The following is a 21,205-nucleotide window of genomic DNA, read 5'->3' on the forward strand; positions in this document are numbered from 1 at the left end:
TCTTAAGCATGGACCAATGATGCTGCTGTTGCTATCAGTCTTGCCAATGTTGGTTCATATTAGGCTGTGGCTGTGGAAGTTTGGGCTTGATGACCTGGGTCTGCACTAAGAGGCAGCTAAGATGGTCTTCCGTAGTGTGTTGTGCAAACCGCAGTTCTGAATAATGCCCTTTTAATTCCCACAGTGGTTTAACAACTAGTCTCTTTTCCTAGGAGACTCTGGAAACTGTAGCCATATGGGTCTCCTAACAACTCTCATAACCCTTAACAAACCAGAGTTCCCAGGATTCTTTGGGGTGGAGCCATGCCTGTTTAAAGTGCTATGATACTGCTTTAAACACGTAGGGGCCTTTCATGTCAATGGGTCTATTCTGGGTAGGACTTAGTGGAGAAAACCCTACAATGTTAGTTTGACATTTCCCAACATCTGGACTGAGGTTGTAATGTAGAAATTGAGAATGCCCGCCCATAGCTATTGACTCTGGCATCATTTAGAAACAAACAGATTTAGCACAGAAATATCCACTCGAAGGAAGCTTCGGTAATGTGTTGCTAAAGGACAGAGACCAGGCGTGTCCAGTTACGGAACCCAGCGCAGACCACTGTCAGGTTGTAATTCCATGGTGAAAACGAGGAATACAAATGGGGTGTAATATTTTAACGTAAGCACTGGACAACTGGCTGGAAAGATCAAGCCTAATCCCCCCCTAAGCTGGGAGAAAGAAGAGCCCTTAGACCTCCCGACCTCCACGATTCCGTTCCCTTTGTACCAAGTTATTTTTAATTGACGATAAGAATAGTTTGTCTCCGGAGGCGTCTGTGGTGAGTGGGCCTCTAAGCCGCTTCCCCTCCGGGCTTCACTGCTTTGTCTTCTCCGTCCATCAACAGGGGGCGTTTTGGTCAAGTTCACAAGTGCACCGAAAAGTCAACGGGACTCTGCCTGGCAGCCAAGATCATCAAAGTGAAAGTAGCAAAAGAAAGGGTAATTATATCCTCATTAAAAATAAAAAAGCAAGGCAAAGAGTTGGGACCTTTTCTTTCAAGCCACATCTAGGCATTGCCTCCAAGCGAGACATCCTACTCCCTTTCTGGCTGTCTCTCTAAACCCCATGGCTACAGAGAATCCTCAGTCCTGATTAGGTGTTCTAGGGCTCTTCTGCTCTTTGGGATTTTATTTTTTTAAAGCTTTTTTTAAAGCTTTTTTTCTGCATTTTTGCAAACCTTGAGGTCTCCCCAAGCATGGTGATACCAACCTCCTCTTTCAGCTGAATTTGTTTTGGTTACAAACTTGGCAACACTTGCCAGTCGAGTTTGCTGTTAGATCTCTCAACCATTGAGCCTTTTGCACAGCCATCTTACCTAATCTCCCAGCCTTGGGACTGAGAGGCCCCACATCTCCCAGTGAGAGAGAGTCGGCTAGCTGACTCTCTTCCTGTTCTTCCTCTTGCTGTTCACCTCCCAGTTCTGTCCGACTATTGTCTTCTGAACTGTGCCCCTCAGCAAACCATTGTTCCAAATCAACACGACTCCCCTGCTCCTGTGGAGTTTCAGGATCCTGGCCATGAGTGGGCTGGGGGGGTGGGTGGGCTCCACCATTCCTCATCAGAGTTTTACTCCTCAGCCTGGTTTCTGACAGAAAGCCACCTTAGCAGTGCAGGATCACCCAGAGCCCTAAAGGTAAAGGTAAAGGTACCCCTGCCCGTACGGGCCAGTCTTGACAGACTCTGGGGTTGGTGCGCCCATCTCACTCAAGAGGCCGGGGGCCAGCGCTGAGCCCTAGCAATGGACAAATAAATCAATTTTGGTTCATAGAAATCTCACTGGAACCCACCGCTGTCGCTGTGCCTTTGTGGGCGCCGTCATGTTACCCAGTTAAGGGAGGCTTCAGCGGTGTGTGTGTGTGTGTGGCCTGCAACTGGTGGTGGTGGTGAGCAGCTTTCTGTTTCGCCTCAGGCTGGTCCTGCTGTGTTCCTTCTAAACCCTCCACCCCGCTGAAACGCAACGGCTGCAGACTGCTGCTAACACTCACAATACTCTTAATCTTTAATATTTCAGGAGGAGGTGAAAAACGAGATCAACATCATGAACCAGCTAAACCATGTGAATTTGATCCAGCTCTATGATGCTTTTGAGTGCAAGAACAACCTCACCTTAATCATGGAATAGTGAGTCATAAAATATCTTTTGAGTGTCTTGTGCAAGCAACTGCAGGAGAAACGCTACAGAACTTGTCTGTTATAACATTGCATAAACCTGCCCTCCCCGCCGGATGCCTTCCAGATGTTTTGGACTACAACTCCCATCATCCTCGATCACTGGCCAGACTGGCTGGGGCTGATGGCAGTTATAGTTAAGGGCTGGCAAAAGTTTGAGCAAACAAAATAATATATAATATATAAAACAGCTTGGGTTGCCCTTTATTCCCAACTTTACCAACTGAAATTGAACCTTGTTGATCTATTGATAAATCAGCTGAACCTGTGATCCTGTGCACACTAACTACAGGATGAGTTCTACTGAGTTCCACTCCTGTTCCCTCTCACAGAGCTACAATTCCCAGGGTGGTTTTATCACCAATCCCGCTTCCCAAGGGGCTCTGGGGGCTGTAGCTTTTTGAGGTCTGCTAGCATCTCTCAGCACCCTTAAGAAACTACAGTTCCTGGGATTCTTTTTTTTTGGGGGGGGCATCACTGTTTAAGTGGTATGGTACTGTTTTAAATAGGGACGTGGGTGGTGCTGTGGTCTAAACCACTGACCTTACGACTTGCCGATCGGAAGCTCAGCGGTTCAAATCCCCACGACGGGGTGAGCTCCCATTGTTCAAATATATAAAAGGATGTCACATAGAGGAGGGAGAAAGGTTGTTTTCTGCTGCTCTAGAGAAGCGGACACGGAGCAATGGATCCAAACTACAAGAAAGAAGATTCCACCTAAACATTAGGAAGAACTTCCTGACAGTAAGAGCTGTTCGACAGTGGAATTTGCTGCCAAGGAGTGTGGTGGAGTCTCCTTCTTTGGAGGTCTTTAAGCAGAGGCTTGACAACCATATGTCAGGAGTGCTCTGATAGTGCTTCCTGCTTGGCAGGGGGTTGGACTCGATGGCCCTTGTGGTCTCTTCCAACTCTATGATTCTATGATTCTATTCTCTGTCCCAGCTCCTGCCAACCTAGCAGTTCGAAAGCATGTCAAAGTGCAAGTAGATAAATAGGTAGGAAGGTAAACAGTGTTTCCGTGCACTGCTCTGGTTTCGCCAGAAGCGGCTTAGTCATGCTGGCCACATGACCCGGCCAGTAAAGCGAGATGAGCACCGCAACCCCAGAGTTGTTCACGACTGGACTTAACTGTCAGGGGTCCTTTACCTTTACCGTTTTAAATGCATATTGTGGATGGGGCTATCAGTGGCTTTGCCTGCCATTGACCCAGGCTCCACCTCCTAGCTGCCCTACTTTCTGCTCCAGTTGTTCCAGCAGGTACCACCACTGCCTGATCCATCAGGTTCAAATTGCAAGACAAGGGATTTTCACTAAAGATTAGGAAGAACTTCTTGGTGGTGCAAGCTTTCTGACCGTGGAATAGGCTGCTTTGGAAAATGGTGGACTTAGGCTGGATGGCTCAGTTGGGATAGTTGGCTAGATAACTTTTGATGTCCTTCTAACACTTATGAGCCTATGACTGATGTCTGCTGAAGTTGGGACCTAATGTATGTAAATCAATTGAGCTGAAAAGAGGATACCCATCTCCCTTCCATGTTCTGTTCTGTTCTATTAGTGTTGATGGTGGTGAACTGTTTGACCGGATCACAGATGAAAACTACAACCTCACTGAACTAGACGCTATCCTTTTCACCAAACAAATATGTGAGGGCATCTATTACCTGCACCAACAGTACATCCTTCATCTGGATCTGAAGGTGATGGAAATTTCTGCTCCCTGCCAATTTATAGCCAAAATAATTGCAGCTTATGCAATTGTAGCAAAGAAAATATGAGCGAGAATTTCAAGCCAAACCCCCACAGTTTGCAGAAGCAACTTGTAAATTTGAGCAAGCGAAAGTTAAGAGAAACCCCAAGAAGTTTCAAGGTTGATTTTAAATTTGATTCAGTTTTAACCAGAGATTATAGGAGACTTCTGCTTTGTGCATTTTTATTTATTTCATTGACTTATGGCTATGAACAATCAATATTTATTGTATCGTTAAAATTCAGTAACACCTCCCATTCACAATCCAGTGAGAATGGTGGCACCATTTTTTTCTGATCTTTTTATACTTTACTTACTTTAAAAAAACAGGTGTTTTTTTTTGTTTTAAAAACACAGCTTTATCATAATTTATGGTTATGTGTTGTTGATATCTGTGTTGCCAAGGTCAGCTGGTAACTTCATGGCTAAGTGAGGATTTCAACCCGGGTCTGTCTGGTCCTAGTTCAACACGCTAATCACAACACTTCATTTGAAATATCAAAGTCAGGCATCCAAGGCTAAAACCCAGTGGGCAAAATTCATCATGTTTTGGCGCCTGAGCAAATAGCATTTGAACTTGGGGCTTTCCCCTTGCCATGCTGAAACATAATTTTACACAGATGAGCTTTGCAAATGAATTCATTGTAATTACATACAAAGATTGCAAATGACGACTTCTCAGATTAATCTAAGCATGCCTTCTTCTTCCTCTGCAGCCTGAGAACATACTGTGTGTGAATCGCACAGGAAACCAGATTAAAATAATTGATTTTGGATTAGCAAGGAGGTAAGCCTCCCCACCCACCCCCACTTCTTTGGCTGCTAATGTTTTCTTTCATCTAATACTTTATATTCATGTTTGGGAGCTCACACAATAAGACCCGCTAATGCAACAGGTTCCCCCCTTTCTTCTTCCACTGCCCCCACCCCCCTTGGCTCTTGAGGGGGTGTTGGAAAAACACCTTGAACAGTGCACAGAGTGGGGGGGGGGCGGCAGGGGGGATTGTTCCATTCAGCAAGCTGAAATGCTTGAGCTGATATCATAACAGCATGATGCTGAATTCCCCTCCTTGCAATGGAAAGGCAAAGCCTGCGTGTTTTCAATGGAATGATAGAGTGTTTAGCTATGCAGTATAGTACAGCTGGGAACCTCCAGCTCCCATCAGCCCCAGTCAATGCAGCCATTGGTCAAGCATGATGGGAGTTGTAGTCCAACAACCACTGTCAGGTTCATCATCTCTGCATGGTCCGTGCGCCTGCCTACTGGAGCATCACTTTATCGCTGACAAACTTGCACCTCTCTCTTTCTTTTTCCTCATTGTGCATCAAGGTACAAGCCCCGTGAGAAGCTGAAAGTTAATTTTGGCACGCCGGAGTTTTTGGCTCCCGAAGTGGTGAACTATGACTTTGTGTCGTTCCCGACGGACATGTGGAGCGTGGGCGTCATAGCATACATGCTGTGAGTAAACCCTCTGGAGAACATTTGCTCCGTAGAAAAGGCCACCGAGTGGCATTTTCTAAGGTCAGGATGCAGAAGACTTCTGCCGGGAGACTCTGTGGGCCACCAGGGAGCTGATCATTGCGTTATCCTCCAGCGTGGGGATGATGGATGTGGAAAAGAGGAGTGGTGTCACATAGCAAAAGAGGGAAAACCCCTTGTGACACAGCTATATTTACACACTCAGACCGTAACACCAAAGCAGCACCAGTTGGAGTGCATTGGCACATTTTATTTATTTATCTTGTTGTTATTTATTAAATTTATTGGCCCTCCAGATGTTGTTGCAGTCCAACTTCATCAGCCTTAGCCAGAATGGCCAGTATTCGGGGAAGCTGATGATGGGACTTGTAGTCCAGCAACAACTGGAGTGCTGCAGATTGCCCATCCCTATAGGCTGCATTGCCTTGCAGAATGTTCCAGAGAGTTGGAGCAGCCCCCGAGAAGGCCCTGCACACCGTGCTGTTCTTCCACTGCATCAGACTAGACAGATTGCACAGCCTCTTCAGAAACCTTTCTCCCAGGTAGAGAGGCACCTGACATGCAAAGAGGCAGGAGTGTCTCCATATGACACTTGGTTTCCTGTTTCAGTGTGAGCGGCTTGTCGCCCTTCTTGGGAGAAACTGACACGGAGACCATGAATTACATTGTCAATTGCAGCTGGGATTTTGATGCGGAAGCATTTGAACAAGTGTCGGAAGAAGCAAAAGACTTTGTTTCCAGGCTCCTGATAAAGGAGAAAAGGTACGGTGCCTCTCGTTTGAAAAAGCAATTTATTCCTAATAATTCTTGTTGCCACCTCTTGACTTTGATACAATCACCCAGCCTGCCAGATTCCCTTGAAAATTCTCAGCCCAGCTGAATCCACCTCTGTCCTTGTGCCCCATGAACCTGCTTCCCATCTGTTGCACACCGAAGCCATGGAGGGGAATGGGCTTCTATGGTCTTCATGTATACTGAGATGTGGAATCTTTCTCAAACCAAATAATGAATCCAGGACTGGTGCACTCTCTGTGGGTCGTTTCTGATGCATGGCAGGGCATGCACCAGATTCAGAATTCATGCACAGGCTTGTCTCTTACCTACAGCATTAAGATCTGAGATGAGTCTCTGCCTGCTATGTCTTAAAAGAAGCAGAATCTTGTTTCCAGTGGTTCTAATACAGGTAATAAGAGATCCCTTATCTTCCAGTCTTAGCAGTTGGTGCTCAGATTGCAGATAACAGATCTTGCGGATGTGATTGGCCCAGAGTTGGAAAGATGACAAAGTCCCTACCAGAGAATAATGGCAAACCAAGTTGATGGACTATGCCGAGATGGCAAAGCTGACTGGAAAACTCAGAAACCAAGAGGAGAAAAACTTTATAAAAGAATGGGAAAAAGATTGTAAGTTATCTAGGAGACCACTGTAAGCAGATGGAAACAAGAGCAGGATTCTGACACACTTGTACAGTGGTACCTCGGGTTATAGACGCTTCAGGTTACAGACTCCGCTAACCCATAAATAGTACCTCGGTTTAAGAACTTTGCTTCAGGATGAGAACAGAAATCGTGCGGTGGTGGCAGCAGGAGGCCCCATTAGCTAAAGTGGTACCTCAGGTTAAGAACAGTTTCAGGTTAAGAACGGACCTCCAGAACAAATTAAGTTCTTAACCCAAGGTACCACTGTAGCGTAAAAAACATTATGGATAATATGGTTCGATATATAAACTGGAGTACAGACTAATATGCAGTTGTAGATATTTAAAATAAGACTCTATGGATGGAGGGAAGTCTCGAGATTTGGAGAATCTCCACATACAGTATGACTTTAATGATGTGTATTTATTTGTATTTTTTATTTGTAAAACTAATAAAATTTATTGAAAATAGATAACAGATCTCAGTGACTGACAGGTGGGTGTGATTTGCCCAAAATGACCTTGCAGGCCAAATTCAGAGGCCGGCAGGCTAGAGCTTCCACACTGCTGATGTAGACCATCCATGCAACCTGTATGCTTTCATTTGGTTCCAAAATAATCAAACAAGACATTCAAGCCTAATGCTGAGTGACTGTTGTTTCATTTCCAGAGAAGGTCAGATTCTACCTCATGTGTCCATTCACAATTTCTCTTCCACCCTCCCTCGTATCTTCACAGTGGCAGAACAAGTGCCGCAAATTGCCTTAAACACGAATGGCTGGCAGACCTGCCTGGCAAAGCCAAGAAGTCCAAGGTGCGCTTGAGGTCTCAGCTGTTACTACGGCGTTACATGGCTCAGAGGAAATGGAAAGTAAGCTCTGCTTTGACTTCTGACTCTTTTTCCAAGCACCATTCAAGGTTATTGTGACTGTCATCCATGATGCCCACTGGCTGCCTCTCTCGGCTTGCCAGGCCGTGTTCAAGTTCTTCTTACTCAGAAATGAAAACCCTAAACAACTTGGGACCAGAGGTGCCTCCAGACGACTGTTCTGTTAGCAAACATCTTCTGTAATACATCATTGAGGCTTGCCTGGCACCATGATTACATGTATTTAGGCACCAGGCAAAAGCTTCCCTTTTTAATCAGGCCTTTGGCTTTGATCTATCTATAGCCTTTTTGAGTGGGTGGGATGTTTTCATGTAGGTTTCATGTTCTGTTTTTTGCTTAAAGTATTGTAAGTTGCTTGAAGCTGCCATGGCAAAAAAGGTGACAAATTTAATTACAGTGGTACCTCGGGTTACAAACGCTTCGGGTTACAAACTCCACTAACCTGGAAGTAGTACCTTGGGTTAAGAACTTTACCTCAGGATGAGAACAGAAATCGCACACCGGCGGTGTGGCAGCAGCGGGAGGCCCCATTAGCTAAAGTGGTACCTCAGGTTAAGAACGGTTTCAGGTTAAGAACACACCTCCGAAATGAATTAAGTACTTAACCCGAGGTACCACTGTAATTAATAACAATTGATGCAACAATGGTGCATTTATGCAGTCAGTGTGCTTCTGAGTATCAGCTGCAGGAGATGGCCGTTGCCTTCCAGCCCACCATTTGTGGGCTTCCAAAGCACATCTGCTTGGCCACTGTGCTAAACACAACAGATTGATCCAGCAGGAGTTTTCTTACATTCTTACCAGATTTCCTGGAACATCTGCTTTGCACGCAGGTTCTAGGTTCAATCCCCAGCATCTCCAGGTGGGCCTGGGAGAGTACCCTGCCTGGAATCTGCTGCCAGTCAGTGTAGACAACACTGAGCTAGATGAACCAAGAACCTGACTCGGTGTAAGGCAGGCATAGGCAAACTCGACCCTCCAAGTGTTTTGGGACTACAACTCCCATCACTCCTAGCTAGCAGGACCAGTGGTCAGGGATGATGAGAATTGTAGTCTCAAAACATCTGGAGGGCTGAGTTTGCCTATGCCTGGTATAAGGGAACTCCCTCTGTTCCCAGTCCATTTGAATCTGACATCTCCTGTATGGCCATTGCTATTCTTCGGTATCTGAGCTGTCTTGCTTGCAGTGCTGGAGGAGTAACCACAAGAAAGGCAGTGATTGCAAAAAGGCATTTGCTCCACGAAGATATTAAGAATTTCATGTCCCGCCTCCCCAGGAGGGTTCAGGTATCGCTCTGCATTGTCTGCGTGACAAAGACCAGAGGCAGCTGCTGCTTTGTTCTTTGAGCCTGTCAACACCTTGACATGCCCCAAATGGTTGCAATTAACAGCAGGGTACCTCCAGGCATTGGGTATGCTGGCAACTGGGCAGAAAAAGGATACCCAGCAGGCTAGATGAGTAGGAAGCTGTCCAAAAGGTCCCTGTGAGCCGAAAGAGGGCATATATATGCATGTGAGGCCCTCCCCATCAAGAGGCAATACGCCTCTGAATGAGAGTTGCCGAGAATCGCAGGTGGGGAGAAGGCCCTTGTGCTTGCATCCTGGGCTAGATGGGCCATTGGCCTGATCCAGTAGTGTCAATACGATGAAGCAAGATTCAAACCATTTCCAACTCCGTCTCCTTCCTGTGCGACGCGACACCCAATCCTGTCACTCTTAACATCCCGGTGTTGTTTGTTTTCTTTTGCAGAAGCATTTCTATGTGGTGGCCGCTGCCAACAGGCTGAGGAGGTTCCCAAGCATGACTGAGAATCCTGCATAACCTGTTGTAGAAGACCGAAAACGGAAGGACTCTGGTTTTTAGCCACTGGCCCACCTTTACCGTTTTGGCAATTAGGATGCATTTATTCCTCTCCCATTATCCCATAGCCACAAGCGTGCTGAAGTTTCTGCCTTTGAGCCCTAATAGGATAGAACGGGACTTGCTATACAAGGAGGAAATGGGTTCTGTTGTGGAGGGGGACAGCGACCATGAGTTGCCTCATAATACCTTCATTTCTCTAATTATATCTTAAGTGCTTAGCAGTGACCCTATCTGAGTGGGACTGGTTTCCTTTGAGTAGTTTGAGAACTGTGAGGCGTATGCTATAACAAAGCAACACAGTGTGTCCTTGCCTACAGCTGATTTCAGCCTGTTTGCTTTCAGCTTAGTACATTGGGTGGGTACGATGAAACAAATTGTGTATCTTCCCAAACATTTGTTTCCCATTGGACACTTTTGCTTCCTCTGCTGCTTCTTGATCCCATTTGCCTCCTTCCGCTTTGTCGCCACTGCTGGTTGCAATAAATAATTATATTAATTCAGGATGAAGGGTAGAGATGTTTCAGGCTTGCGGGATTTACTTTCTATTTTACAATAATACTGAGGTCCCTTCACCTGAGCCAGGTGTAAAAACAGTGGCTATAAGGGCAGCACCACTTACCTTAAGCATCACACGAGCCTCACAGTGGGACAACTTACACAGACAAGTGTGAATGTTCATCAAAGTTCCTACAGATCAAGAAGTTGACCTCCAAATTCTTAAAATCAGCCAGCACACACTCAAAAGGCAACCAAGTAACACTTCTCTTTTGGCGAGGACAAGATGAACAATTGAAAAAAACCAACCAGCTATCACAGCAAATTAATTCTTTTTCTTTATGTTTACTTAGTTGGAAATTCTTGCAGATAGACCTACCACAAATCAGTAATTACAAATTACATCCTGATGACACACCTGTTTAAGCCCCAATTGCCTGTGGTGATCCACACAAATGTTTGCTGTGATCCATAACATCAGTTATTATTGACTTATTACAAGACACCTAAGGAGGGAGGTGCAGTTTCACTTTGTGGGGAAGGCAGGATATATTAGGGATCAACCTTTTGGGGCCTGTTTGCAAACTGGAGAAACTGTCATTCAACATGCTAAACCACTACACTACCAACTGGCTATTCTCAGTAGGGCGGGTTTTCTTTTTTTACACTTCCTTCAGCAGCCTCAGGCATGCATATTTTAAACTTCCACATAGGGGATTCATCAATGACGAGTTCTGCATGCATATGATAATTTGGAATGCGGTTGACTGGCAGTAAGATAGGGAAACAACACTAACTCTGATTTATATATTGATCTCTGTCATTTGTAAAACAAGACTAAAAAGGAGAAGAAGAAAAAATATAGAAATAAAAGTATTTATTGATGTTGCTGCAAGGGAGTAATGTCTTACACAAAGCCACAATAAAAATAAACCTGAGAGACAGAGTTAAAATGCGGAGTTAAAAATTGTGTTGTCTAAAAAGATTTTGGAAGTGGGAATGAGTTGGCAGCAGGCATATTCAAATACCAAATCTTTGCACCCTGATTTGAAGTGTCTTCCAGGGAAGCAACTTCCATTGCAAATAATGGTTTACACCTGAGCAAGCATGGTTATGGCTGAGATGCCTGGATTGCCAAATCCAGAATTTGTTGTAACATGCAAGGTTCCCTCCACCTCCAAAAATCTGAGCTGCGGCACAGATGTTCTTTCTCGCTGCAAAAACACTTCCAAGCTTCCTTGAACAATATAACACTGAGTTCACACAGGCCCTTAACAGCAAAACAAAGAGCCCACACGTTTTGAGGGCCATTTCAGTAGTGTAGCCCTCCTGACCAAGGAGAACCAATCAGTAGGGCGGGCTTTCTGCACTCATCCCAGAAGCCTCCAGGGGAGGAAGCAGGAAGCAGAGGCCAATTCCCACAATCCATGTTTTGTGCTATGACACCCAGCTGGGAAGTGTGCACGCTCAAACCAGTGCCCAAGAAAAACCATCACGAAGGTTGCTGGCCTAAAAATACCATCGATTCTAAAAATCCCAGAGGAGCTGCCTGCTCAGGTCAAACACTGTCCCTTTGTGATTTAGCTGCGCTTTCCAAAATTCTCCTCTTCCATTCTTCATACCCTTCTTTTGCCTCCGTTTCAATTTTTGGACGCTTGCGAGGGGCCTCTGCTTCCGTTTCATTTGCTGTTGTGGGGTGGAAAAGAGAGACAAGACTTTGGAGAAGATGCTCGTACAACAAGTACCGTATTTTTCGCTCTATAACACGCACCTGACCATAATACGCACATAGTTTTTAGAGGAGGAAAACAAGAAAAAAATATTCTAAACGAAACAGTGGATGTATGATTTTTGTGGTTCATGCTGTGGCCACAGACATGTGATCTGATGGTGAGTTTGGGGTAGCCCAATGCAAAAATCTTGAGGATCCATGTGGATCCATGCTTTGTAACCACGTTTTTGCGCCATTGCGGCCCCATGAAACAGTGGGCGCGTGTGTTTTTTGGTGCAGGCTGTAGCCATGGATATGCTATGTGATCTGATGGTGAATTTGGAGTGACCTAGTGCAAAAATCCTGAGGATCCATGTGGATCCGTGCTTTGTAACCACGTTTTAAGTGGGGAGGGAAGGAAAAGTACTCAAGAGACAAGGAACACGCGTGGGGTGTGTGGAGAAGGATGCTGCTAATAATGCAGGAGAGGCTCCTCTCCGGCTTTGCTCCTTTAGAACAAGCAGGCTCTGCGTCTCTCCCTCCTCCCCGGCAAGGAAACCATGATAGTAACCACTCTGAGACAAATCAAGAAAAATTGCGACCAACTCTCTCCCCCAACAAGCGCAGTGAGGTCAAAACACACACACACGCAGAGAGAGAACTGGCCCTAAAGTCGCAGGGCGCTGGAAGTCGCAGGGGCGCTGGGGGAGTGAACGGGAAGCAAGAGAAGGAGAAGGAGCCCTCTCTCTCTCACACACAGACACACAGAGTGTCAATTCTAAAGTCGGAGGCAGAGGGCAGGGAGAGTGAACGGGAAGCAGGAGGAGGAGAAGGAGCCCTCTCTCTCACACACAGACACACAGAGTGTCAATTCTAAAGTCGGAGGGAGAGGGCAGGGAGAGTGAACGGGAAGCAGGAGGAGGAGAAGGAGCCCTCTCTCTCACACACAGACACACAGAGTGTCAATTCTAAAGTCGGAGGGAGAGCCAGGGAGAGTGAACGGGAAGCAGGAGGAGAAGGAGCCCTCTCTCACACACACAGACACACAGAGTGTCAATTCTAAAGTCGGAGGGAGAGCGCAGGGGTGCAGGGAGAGCGAAGGGGAAGCAGGAGGAGGAGAAGGAGCCCTCTCTCACACACAGACACACAGAGTGTCAATTCTAAAGTCGGAGGGGCGCAGGGAGAGTGAACGGGAAGCAGGAGGAGGAGAACGATAGCTCAAGCACACACACACACAGCCCCTACAGTGGCTAATCCAAAATCGGACAGCAAAAAACTGCAGGCAGGGACAGAGAGCATGGGGTTGTTTTAAAGCAGCCAACCCCGCTCTGCTTCTCTCCCTCCTCCCGGCTAGGCTGGCTGAAAAGCTTTGTTGCTACTTAGCAGCTCAGTGGGGAGGAGAGAGGAACATAGAGGACGGGGTTGTTTTAAAGCAGCCAAGCCTGCTCTGCTTCTCTCCCTCCTCCCCAGCTCGGCTCGCTGACAGGAGCCGCTTACACCCACTTTGCTGTTTCAAAGCGAGCCACGAACTGCTCACAACTGCAGCAGATTCCCCCGCCATCTGTAGGCATTCGCTCCATAACACGCACGGACATTTCCCCTTACTTTCTAGGAGGAAAAATCTGCGTGTTATGGAGCGAAATTTACGGTAGTCTGGAAGAACCCAAATCAAGTATACTTCTAGCTGGTCAAGGACTTGCTCCACCCTCAGTCATCAAGTTCTTTCCCCCCCAAATATATATTTATGTATGAAAGTATAGTCCTGCCTTCTTGCAAAGCATCAGGGCAGTGTGCAACCATATTAAAATAGTAATAAAAGAAATGCAAAACAATCATTAAAAGGTCTGGTTGCTCAAGGGACCTTTCAGACAGCTGCATAGGCCTGCTGGCATGAATAAAGGCCTTCAATAGATGCTGGAAATTTATAAGGGAGAATGCTTGACAAATCTCCACAGAACGGAGGCCAGTCAATCTTATTTAACACTGAGGACAAGTATTAGCACCTCTTTCTGCTATATGTCTGCAAACTTTGGGGCTCCTTTCAGCTTGCAGACACCTCCCTCTTGTGGCTAGATAGCAAATGCTTTAGCTAGATAAGCAACAGCACAACATTGGGAATAAAGGGAGCAATAGATGTGGCAGAATTCTTTTGATTCATCCCCAGTTCTAACATTTGCGGAGAATCAAGATGACTAGTGTGTCCTTGTCTTCCCTTTTTATTTTACTCTTATTTATATCCTGCCTGCTGTTTCAGAATTCAAAATGGAGCCCATCCAGGCACTGCCCGAATCATGACCAGTTTAGCTTATGCCACGTTCCCACATTTGGTTGCCTTAGACCAAACGTGGACCCAATCTTCCAGGCCAGGAATGTGGCTTTGCACAATTGCTTGAGAAACACAGTTATGTCTGACTTGAATGCAAAACACTTCCATCACTGGAGGAACCTGTTTCCTGCTGCAGACATTAACTCAGAGGCAGGGACTCAGCATGAACTGTGGGGGTGGGCAAAAGTCTTGCAGGAGATGGTTGGCTTAGAACAGCTGTGGGGATGGGGGAACCTCCAGCTCTGAAACCTAATTAAATTCCCTATTTGGTCCATGGGGCTTTTTTTGGCCAAGCTACGTCCACCTGCCCTGTACCTGGCATCAGCTGCTGCCAGTCAATGTAGGCAATACTGAACTAGATGGACCAAATGGTAGGCAGCTTCATGTGTTTCTGTGATATACATGGAGTGGGTGGCGCTGTGGTCTAAACCACAGAGCCTAGGACTTGCCGATCAGAAGGTTGGTGGTTCAAATCCCCATGACGGGGTGAGCTCCTGTTGCTCGGTCCCAGCTCCTGCCAACCTAGCAGTTCGGAAGCACGACAAAGTGCAAGTACAGTGGTGCCCCGCAAGACGAACGCCTCGCAAGACGGAAAACCCGCTAGACGAAAGGGTTTTCTGTTTTGGAGGTGCTTCACAAAACGAATTTCCCTATGGGGTTGCTTCGCAAGACGAAAATGTCTTGCGAGTTCCCGCGGTTTCCCCCCGCTTTTTCCGCCCTTTTCCTAAGCCGCTAAGCCGCTTATCAGCTGATCCGCTGATAAGCCGCTTCTCAGCTGATTGCTAAAAGCCGCTAGACCGCTAATAGCGCTAATCCGCTAAGCTGTCAATGGGCTTGCTTTGCAAGACGAAAAAACCGCTAGACGAAGAGAATCGCAGAACGGATTCTTTTCGTCTTGCGAGGCACCACTGTAGATAAATAGGTACCGCTCCGGCGGGAAGGTAAACGGCGTTTCCGTGCACTCCTCTGGTTCGTCAGAAGTGGCTTAGTCATGCTGGCCACATGATCCGGAAGCTGTACGCCGGCTCCCTCGGCCAATAAAGCGAGTTAAGCGCCGCAACCCCAGAGTTGGCCACGACTGGACCTAATGGTCAGGGGTCCCTTTACGTCCACCTGTCCTGTACCTGGCATCAGGTGTGTGTGTGTAACAAAAATGTGTGTAACAGGTAACAAAGTAGCTCCTGCGTGATTTCAGGCACTGCTGATCACAGATGCTCGCAAAGCACCATGCCAGCATGACAGTCAGGTGAACGACTGATGGGTGGCTAACCACACCTATCAAAGCTGGTCCACATGTGTGTCTGCGTGGAGCTAAGAATCCAGCCAGTGGTGTCTATTCCTCACCTACAGCACATGGATGCACACACCAGCTCCTGTGGCCTTTTCACAGACCAGAAGATGATCGGGTCTATCTATAAATATATAAAATGAATGTCGTGGAATGTCGCCAAAATTGTGGTATTACTATTTTATGCCAATTGCTACCTTGTTAAGTTCAAGGTCTTGGTACTAACATAATACAGTGGTACCTCAGGTTACATACGCTTCAGGTTACAGACTCCGCTAACCCAGAAATAGTACCTTGGGTTAAGAACTTTGCTTCAGGATGAGAACAGAAATTGTGCAGCGGCAGCAGGAGGCGCTATTAGCTAAAGTGGTGCTTCAGGTTAAGAACAGTTTCAGGTTAAGAACAGACCTCCAGAATGAACCCGAGGTACCACTGTAAGGCCCTTTACAACTTAGGACTAGGTTACCTGAACCCATAGTAGATCGCTATGGTCTGTGGGAGTTTCTCCTGCCAGTTCCAAAGATCTCAGAAGCCTGCTCTGCAGTAACTCAGAGCGGGGCTTTTAGTGTGGCTGCCCCTGTTGTCTGGAATAGCCTTTCCTGGGGAGATACTCTCTGTACTTTCCAGAAACAACCGAAGACGTTTTAGTTCTGAAAAACCTTCCCAGCTGGACGAAAAGGCTGCAAGGACTACTCTGTATGGTTTTAGTTTGGTTTTAAATGTATTGGCTGTTTTTTGTTTTTAACTATCTTTTACCGCACCTTGGTTGTTTAGAATGCGACTAATAAAAACAACAAAACATCACTCTAAATATCACTATAAAAACAGCAATACGACTTTTTGATTTTTACCAACCCTGGACGCCCCAAACTGGTTCATCCAACACAGCTGAGAACACTTTCCTATCACTGAAGCTGCTCTTAGAGCCTGGCTCCCAAGTTTCCAACAAAGGACCCTGTTTTGCAGAAGCAGTAGGCGAGGGAGTCAAGTTTCACCTACCAGCATTCTTGCCAAGGCCTTCCAGCAAGGTCTCCTGAGGTTTGGAGGCCTCCGTGGCCAATGGAACACTTTCACCTTTGGAAGAAGAGAGAACAACCTCCTCAGTGTGGTTTACGTGAAATCTGGACTTCTAGACCAGAGCAGGAAGTCATTACCATCATCCAGCCAATTTTCAGGGATGATGGGAGGTGGCATTCAGCAGCTTCACAGACTCCCCACCTCTTATTTAAGATCATGGGTAAAATTTATCACCTGCACATTCTGGAGACAGAGGACTGAGGCTACAAGGAATGAATAAGAAATACGTACGGCCCATTTGCTGGCTTATCTTCTCTAGCTGGCCGTGGAGACGGTCAAATATGGTTTTCTTCACCCCAGACGCAGCTACCATTTTGTTCTTATCCACTTTAAGTTTCAAACACCTGCAAGAAGAGGCCGGCTGATTTTCAAAAGGATCACCCAACCGAATATTTCACCATACTCTTCACTCTTGATTGTAAACAGTCATTTGCCTGTAGCAAGTAAGAGTTGCCTGCAGGAAGCCTGACATCTAGAAAATGCAGGGGTGGCCAAAAATGGTGCCCTAAAGATCCTGCTCCCATCAGCCCCAGCAAGCATGACCCATGGCCAGGTACAATGGGTGCTGTAGTTCATCTACATCTGGAGTTCCTTGAAGTGCAATTATGATGGAAAGGACAATCCCAGGGAGGGCAATCCTTGTGTACTGTCTTCTAAATTGAACTGCACTCCCCTCTGTCCAAGAACTGTTGGGCAGGCTGGGGACAGCATGATATTGATGGGGAATGTGTGTGTGTGTGTGTGTGAAATACTGTGTTGCGGAGGATGGACTAGGTGAACGTTGGAGCCCTTCCAATTCTGCAATATTAAGCTTCTATGAATAGGTCCATTTACCATCAGCTCAGGCCCCAGCCATGAGCATGTGGCCCTTGAGTGCCTACTCCCTGCTGCGTGTGGCCCTCTGGGGCAAAAAGGCTGCTAACTTCTGTCCTAAACAATCTCTGCATTTCTTCCTGGTGCAGAATCCTAGTTGCTATCCCCACCTGCCCATCACCTGAGCAGAATGAACACAAGGAGAACTTCTTAGTACCAACCCCACCCCAAATACAAAATGGAACCTGGCCAAACTTTACCTGCAAGCTGTAAACAATGCTGCAGTGGTGAATAAGGACTTGGACAAATCGAGATCCATCTTCTGAGCTTCTGGCAGGCTGGATTCATACCTGAAAGAGCAAAGCCACTTTTTAAAACCACAGTCGTTTCGTCATGACACTAACAGAGGTTGCCCAGAAGGGAGTGAAGCTCTCAGACAGAGTTGATGCAGCCAAACAGCACCATCCATACATGGGATGGGCATCAGTAGGCAGTAGGCAGTAGGCAGCTTTCCAAAAGCAACCCAATGTGGACTGATCATGCTCAGGGGCCATAGAACAGTGTATCCTCACTGGCTAGAACTCTGAACAGGAATATAGGCAGCGATCATTTTAGGCACATTCGAATATGTGCGTGACTGCACACAAACACATTGTGCCAAACCCAGAAGTGACCTGAAAGTGTCACAAAAAGGGACTTGCAGGCTTTTCAATGGTGTTTCAAATATACGTGATTTCATGTAAATGTGTGGTGCCTTGGAAAGTAACCCTAGTGTAAACTGGGAGTTGCCTGTACTACAAACCAGAATGTTTTGTTGCTGGCCCCGCTGACCTTTCCTAAAAGCAAGGGTAAAAGCTTGGGCTGCAGGGTCTCCTTAAAAATTCCTTACCTTTGCAGTATTTTTGAGGCCATATTCACTGCTTCCAGGCAGCAAAACTGAACAGCCAGATCTCGGATGCCAAGGCTAGAGTTCACACCCAGGAGGCTCTCAAAGGACCTCAAGCAGCTCTGGTAAGCAGTCTTGTTCATGCCAGAAAGTTTCACTAAATAAGCCTTGAGAGGGAAGAAAAGCACAGAAAATCATGAGGCAATTTCTCCTTGCAAGTAACAGCCTCTTACCTAGTTGCTTGGGGGTAAATAAGGATCTCTTCTATGCGACCAGCTTAACAGAAGGTGGTCTTGCATAGATATATGTAGTGTGAGAAAGAAGAGACACAAGAAACTAACTTCTGTTGAGTTTTCTGCTCTTGTTGCAAGGCTGGGATCCTTCTCACAGCTGGCTTGATTGCAAGCCCAGCACTGATGCATCAGACTTGCAATGTAGATGGGCAATTCTAGTGTTAAGAGTGAGAATGCCACGTGCACAGATTTCATCATGCAGGTGGGTTCAACACAGAGCCACCCTGATGCATCTCCCTGTGTCTTGTAGCCTCCAAGCATCTGGAATGCCTTGAAGCTAGAATAACAAGGGGCTTAACTGTCCAAAGCAGTAGGAACATAAGAGCCCAGATGGATGAGAGCAAAAAAGATCCATCTAGTCCAGCCCTGTTACTCAAAGCAGCCAACCAGATGCTCATGAGAATCCCCCAAGTAAGATGTGAGGGCAGCAGCTCTCCCACACCCCCTCTAACAGCTTGCCCTTCAGCAACATGTATCATGGAGAAGGCGACTGTCAGTGGCTACTAGCCACAAAGACTATGATCTGTCTCCACAGTCAGATGCAGCAATGCTTCTGAATGCCAGTTTCTGGAAACCACAGGAAGGGGGAGTGCTGTTTGGCTTGAGTTCTGCTTTCAGGCTTCCAACAGGCACCTGGTTGGCCACTATGAGAGAAGGATGCTGGACTAGGTGATCCAGCAGGCTATTCTTATGTTCTTAATTGACTATGTCAGCTCAGGCTGATGGGAGTTGCAGTGCACCAAGATCCATTCTATTCACTATCTTGTCCAATAGCCATTGATGGGTCTGTTTCCTACCAATTTGTCCGATATCCTTTTAAAACCCATCTAAACCTGCAGGCAAGCAGGGTGCCAGGGCCTGGGATGCTGGAAGGCAAAGGCTGCTGCCCCCAGGCCCACTATAGTCGACACTGGCTTATCTTTAATTCCCTTCCTCCTGAGAAAGATAATTCTTAGCGGCTGGTGCTGTGAAGGGAAGAACAAAACCAGGAGGCTACAAGCACAGTTCACTGCCATTTTTATGATCTCCAATGCACCTCATCTAAGCTGAGTATTGTGTACTGAGTATTGTGTACTGGCAGTGGCTCCCCAATGTTTCAGGTAAGAGGCATTCTATTTGAAGATGCTGGGGCTTGAACCTGGGTCCTTCTGGATGATCTAGCCACTGAACTACACAGCCCTTCCCTAGATCTGTCCAATCCTGCATCTGAAGCAAAGGTTTCTAGTTGCCATGTGCAGTCAAAAGAGATGGCTTAAGAAAAAAGCACTTCGGGTGGGGAGGTGGTCGTATAACCATTTATTACTTTGTCCACGGGGTTCTTTGTGAAGGCAGCAGCCAAGTCCAGGCAGATCACGGCTTTGCTTGTGGCAGTCATCTGAGCCAGCAAGGTGGCACATTTCACCTGAGACAGGCGCAGATACTCTTCAGCTTTTCTGTGGTACAGCAAAGAGAAGAGACGGTTAATTCCATTTTCACAGCCAGGACAGCCAAACAGAACTTGCATATATCCTATACCTTTAAAGCACTTTCAAACCACATGCTTTCCTGCAAAGGATCCAGGGCACTGTAGCTAACACCTCATGAAGCTGCAATTCCCAGCAGCCTTTAAGGAACTACAATACCCAGAATCCTTTGAGGGAAAGCAAGCACTTTGGATATGCTTTAAAAGTACAGCGTGCACAAGGCTAGAGCCTTCAGTCCGATCCAGCAACTGGGTCCTTGTGGTGTTTAGGGAAACTTTTAGGTTATCATGAAATTAATATTTTGTGTTGTGCCAATTTGAATGCAGCTGGTTTATACAGGTCTGAACATTTGGGAAAGGACCCAGAGGACTTAACTAAAGGAAAGACAAAGAAATACATTCTATGAACCTCCCAGGTCCTTAAAGGCAAGATAGTTTCTAACCCAAACTGCTTTTCGATGTTTTAATTGCAACTGCTTTCAGAAATGTTTTGATTGTTTTAGAATATTTTTGCTTTTCTCTTTGCTTTTATATAACGGTGTGTCTGTTTGCCTCCCTTTGAAGGATGGGATAGAAATAAACCATCATTGTTAATTTATTGGTCGCTCCCTGCCACCTCCTCCCCGTAACTCAAAACGACAATACGCAAACGAACACATACATTAGAACCGGCATAAATGGGGTGGGGGGGACAAAGAAAAATCTAAAAGTTATTTTTAAGGCAGGATTAAAACATCCCTCTAACTTCAAGGAGGCCACAGATAATAAAATACCAAAGGCCTTTAAATAAACAAATACAAAAATTCAATGAATGAATGAAATAAAATAAAACCCCCTGCCCCCAATTCACCTGATAACTCCGGGCGCAGTGACGCCCAGCTTGGAAGCCAAACACTGGATCACTTCGCGCTCCATTCTCGGCCCGCTAAACTCAGCCTACCCCTCCACTGCTACGATCCTCCTTTGCTTTCCCGCGCGCGCATGGAACGAAGCGACACCTTCAAAGCCTGCCGGGAACGTTGCGACACGCTTGCCGCGCCCCTTTCGAACGCTCGGCTGCCTCTCCGAACGTTCCCGCCCTGGCTCCACCCACTCCTCTGCTGTCACTCGCCGGAGGCTCTCCTCAACCCACTCCTTCCCTTCCTTCCTTCCTTCTCCGGAACGTGACGTAGCGCCGTTCCATCCTATTACAGCTGTCCAGGAGGAGGGACTGGTGAAGAGGCACCTAATCAGTCAGGAAGACGA

At 46.6% G+C, this 21,205-nt stretch overlaps 2 protein-coding genes across 7 annotated transcripts in view; one reads left to right on the plus strand and one right to left on the minus strand.

The window, feature by feature from the left end:
* The window catches only part of MYLK3 (myosin light chain kinase 3), a 30,612-nt gene extending 20,502 nt beyond the window's left edge, over positions 1 to 10,110 (plus strand). For all 6 annotated transcript variants that reach the window (XM_079988766.1, XM_079988768.1, XM_079988767.1 and 3 more), the window contains 8 exons: positions 888 to 981; positions 2,055 to 2,164; positions 3,768 to 3,909; positions 4,676 to 4,746; positions 5,290 to 5,418; positions 6,049 to 6,201; positions 7,595 to 7,727; positions 9,496 to 10,110. In XM_079988766.1, coding sequence (XP_079844892.1) covers positions 888 to 981; positions 2,055 to 2,164; positions 3,768 to 3,909; positions 4,676 to 4,746; positions 5,290 to 5,418; positions 6,049 to 6,201; positions 7,595 to 7,727; positions 9,496 to 9,567 — 904 coding nt within the window. In that variant the 3' untranslated portion in view covers positions 9,568 to 10,110. The remainder of the gene's footprint in view (positions 1 to 887; positions 982 to 2,054; positions 2,165 to 3,767; positions 3,910 to 4,675; positions 4,747 to 5,289; positions 5,419 to 6,048; positions 6,202 to 7,594; positions 7,728 to 9,495) is intronic.
* An 856-nt stretch (positions 10,111 to 10,966) lies between these two features.
* ORC6 (origin recognition complex subunit 6) lies at positions 10,967 to 21,046 on the minus strand. Its single transcript, XM_079988934.1, has 7 exons — positions 20,811 to 21,046; positions 19,802 to 19,931; positions 18,209 to 18,372; positions 17,580 to 17,669; positions 16,738 to 16,850; positions 16,429 to 16,503; positions 10,967 to 11,790 (listed from the first exon to the last, which is right to left on the minus strand). Exons 1-7 carry the CDS (start codon positions 20,873 to 20,875, stop codon positions 11,663 to 11,665), a joined length of 765 nt encoding a protein of 254 aa, XP_079845060.1. The 5' UTR covers positions 20,876 to 21,046; the 3' UTR covers positions 10,967 to 11,662.
* Between the last annotated feature and the right edge of the window lie 159 nt (positions 21,047 to 21,205).

This window comes from Podarcis cretensis (genome assembly GCF_951804945.1).
Source record: "Podarcis cretensis genome assembly, chromosome: 8".
Taxonomy (NCBI): Eukaryota; Metazoa; Chordata; class Lepidosauria; order Squamata; family Lacertidae; genus Podarcis; species Podarcis cretensis.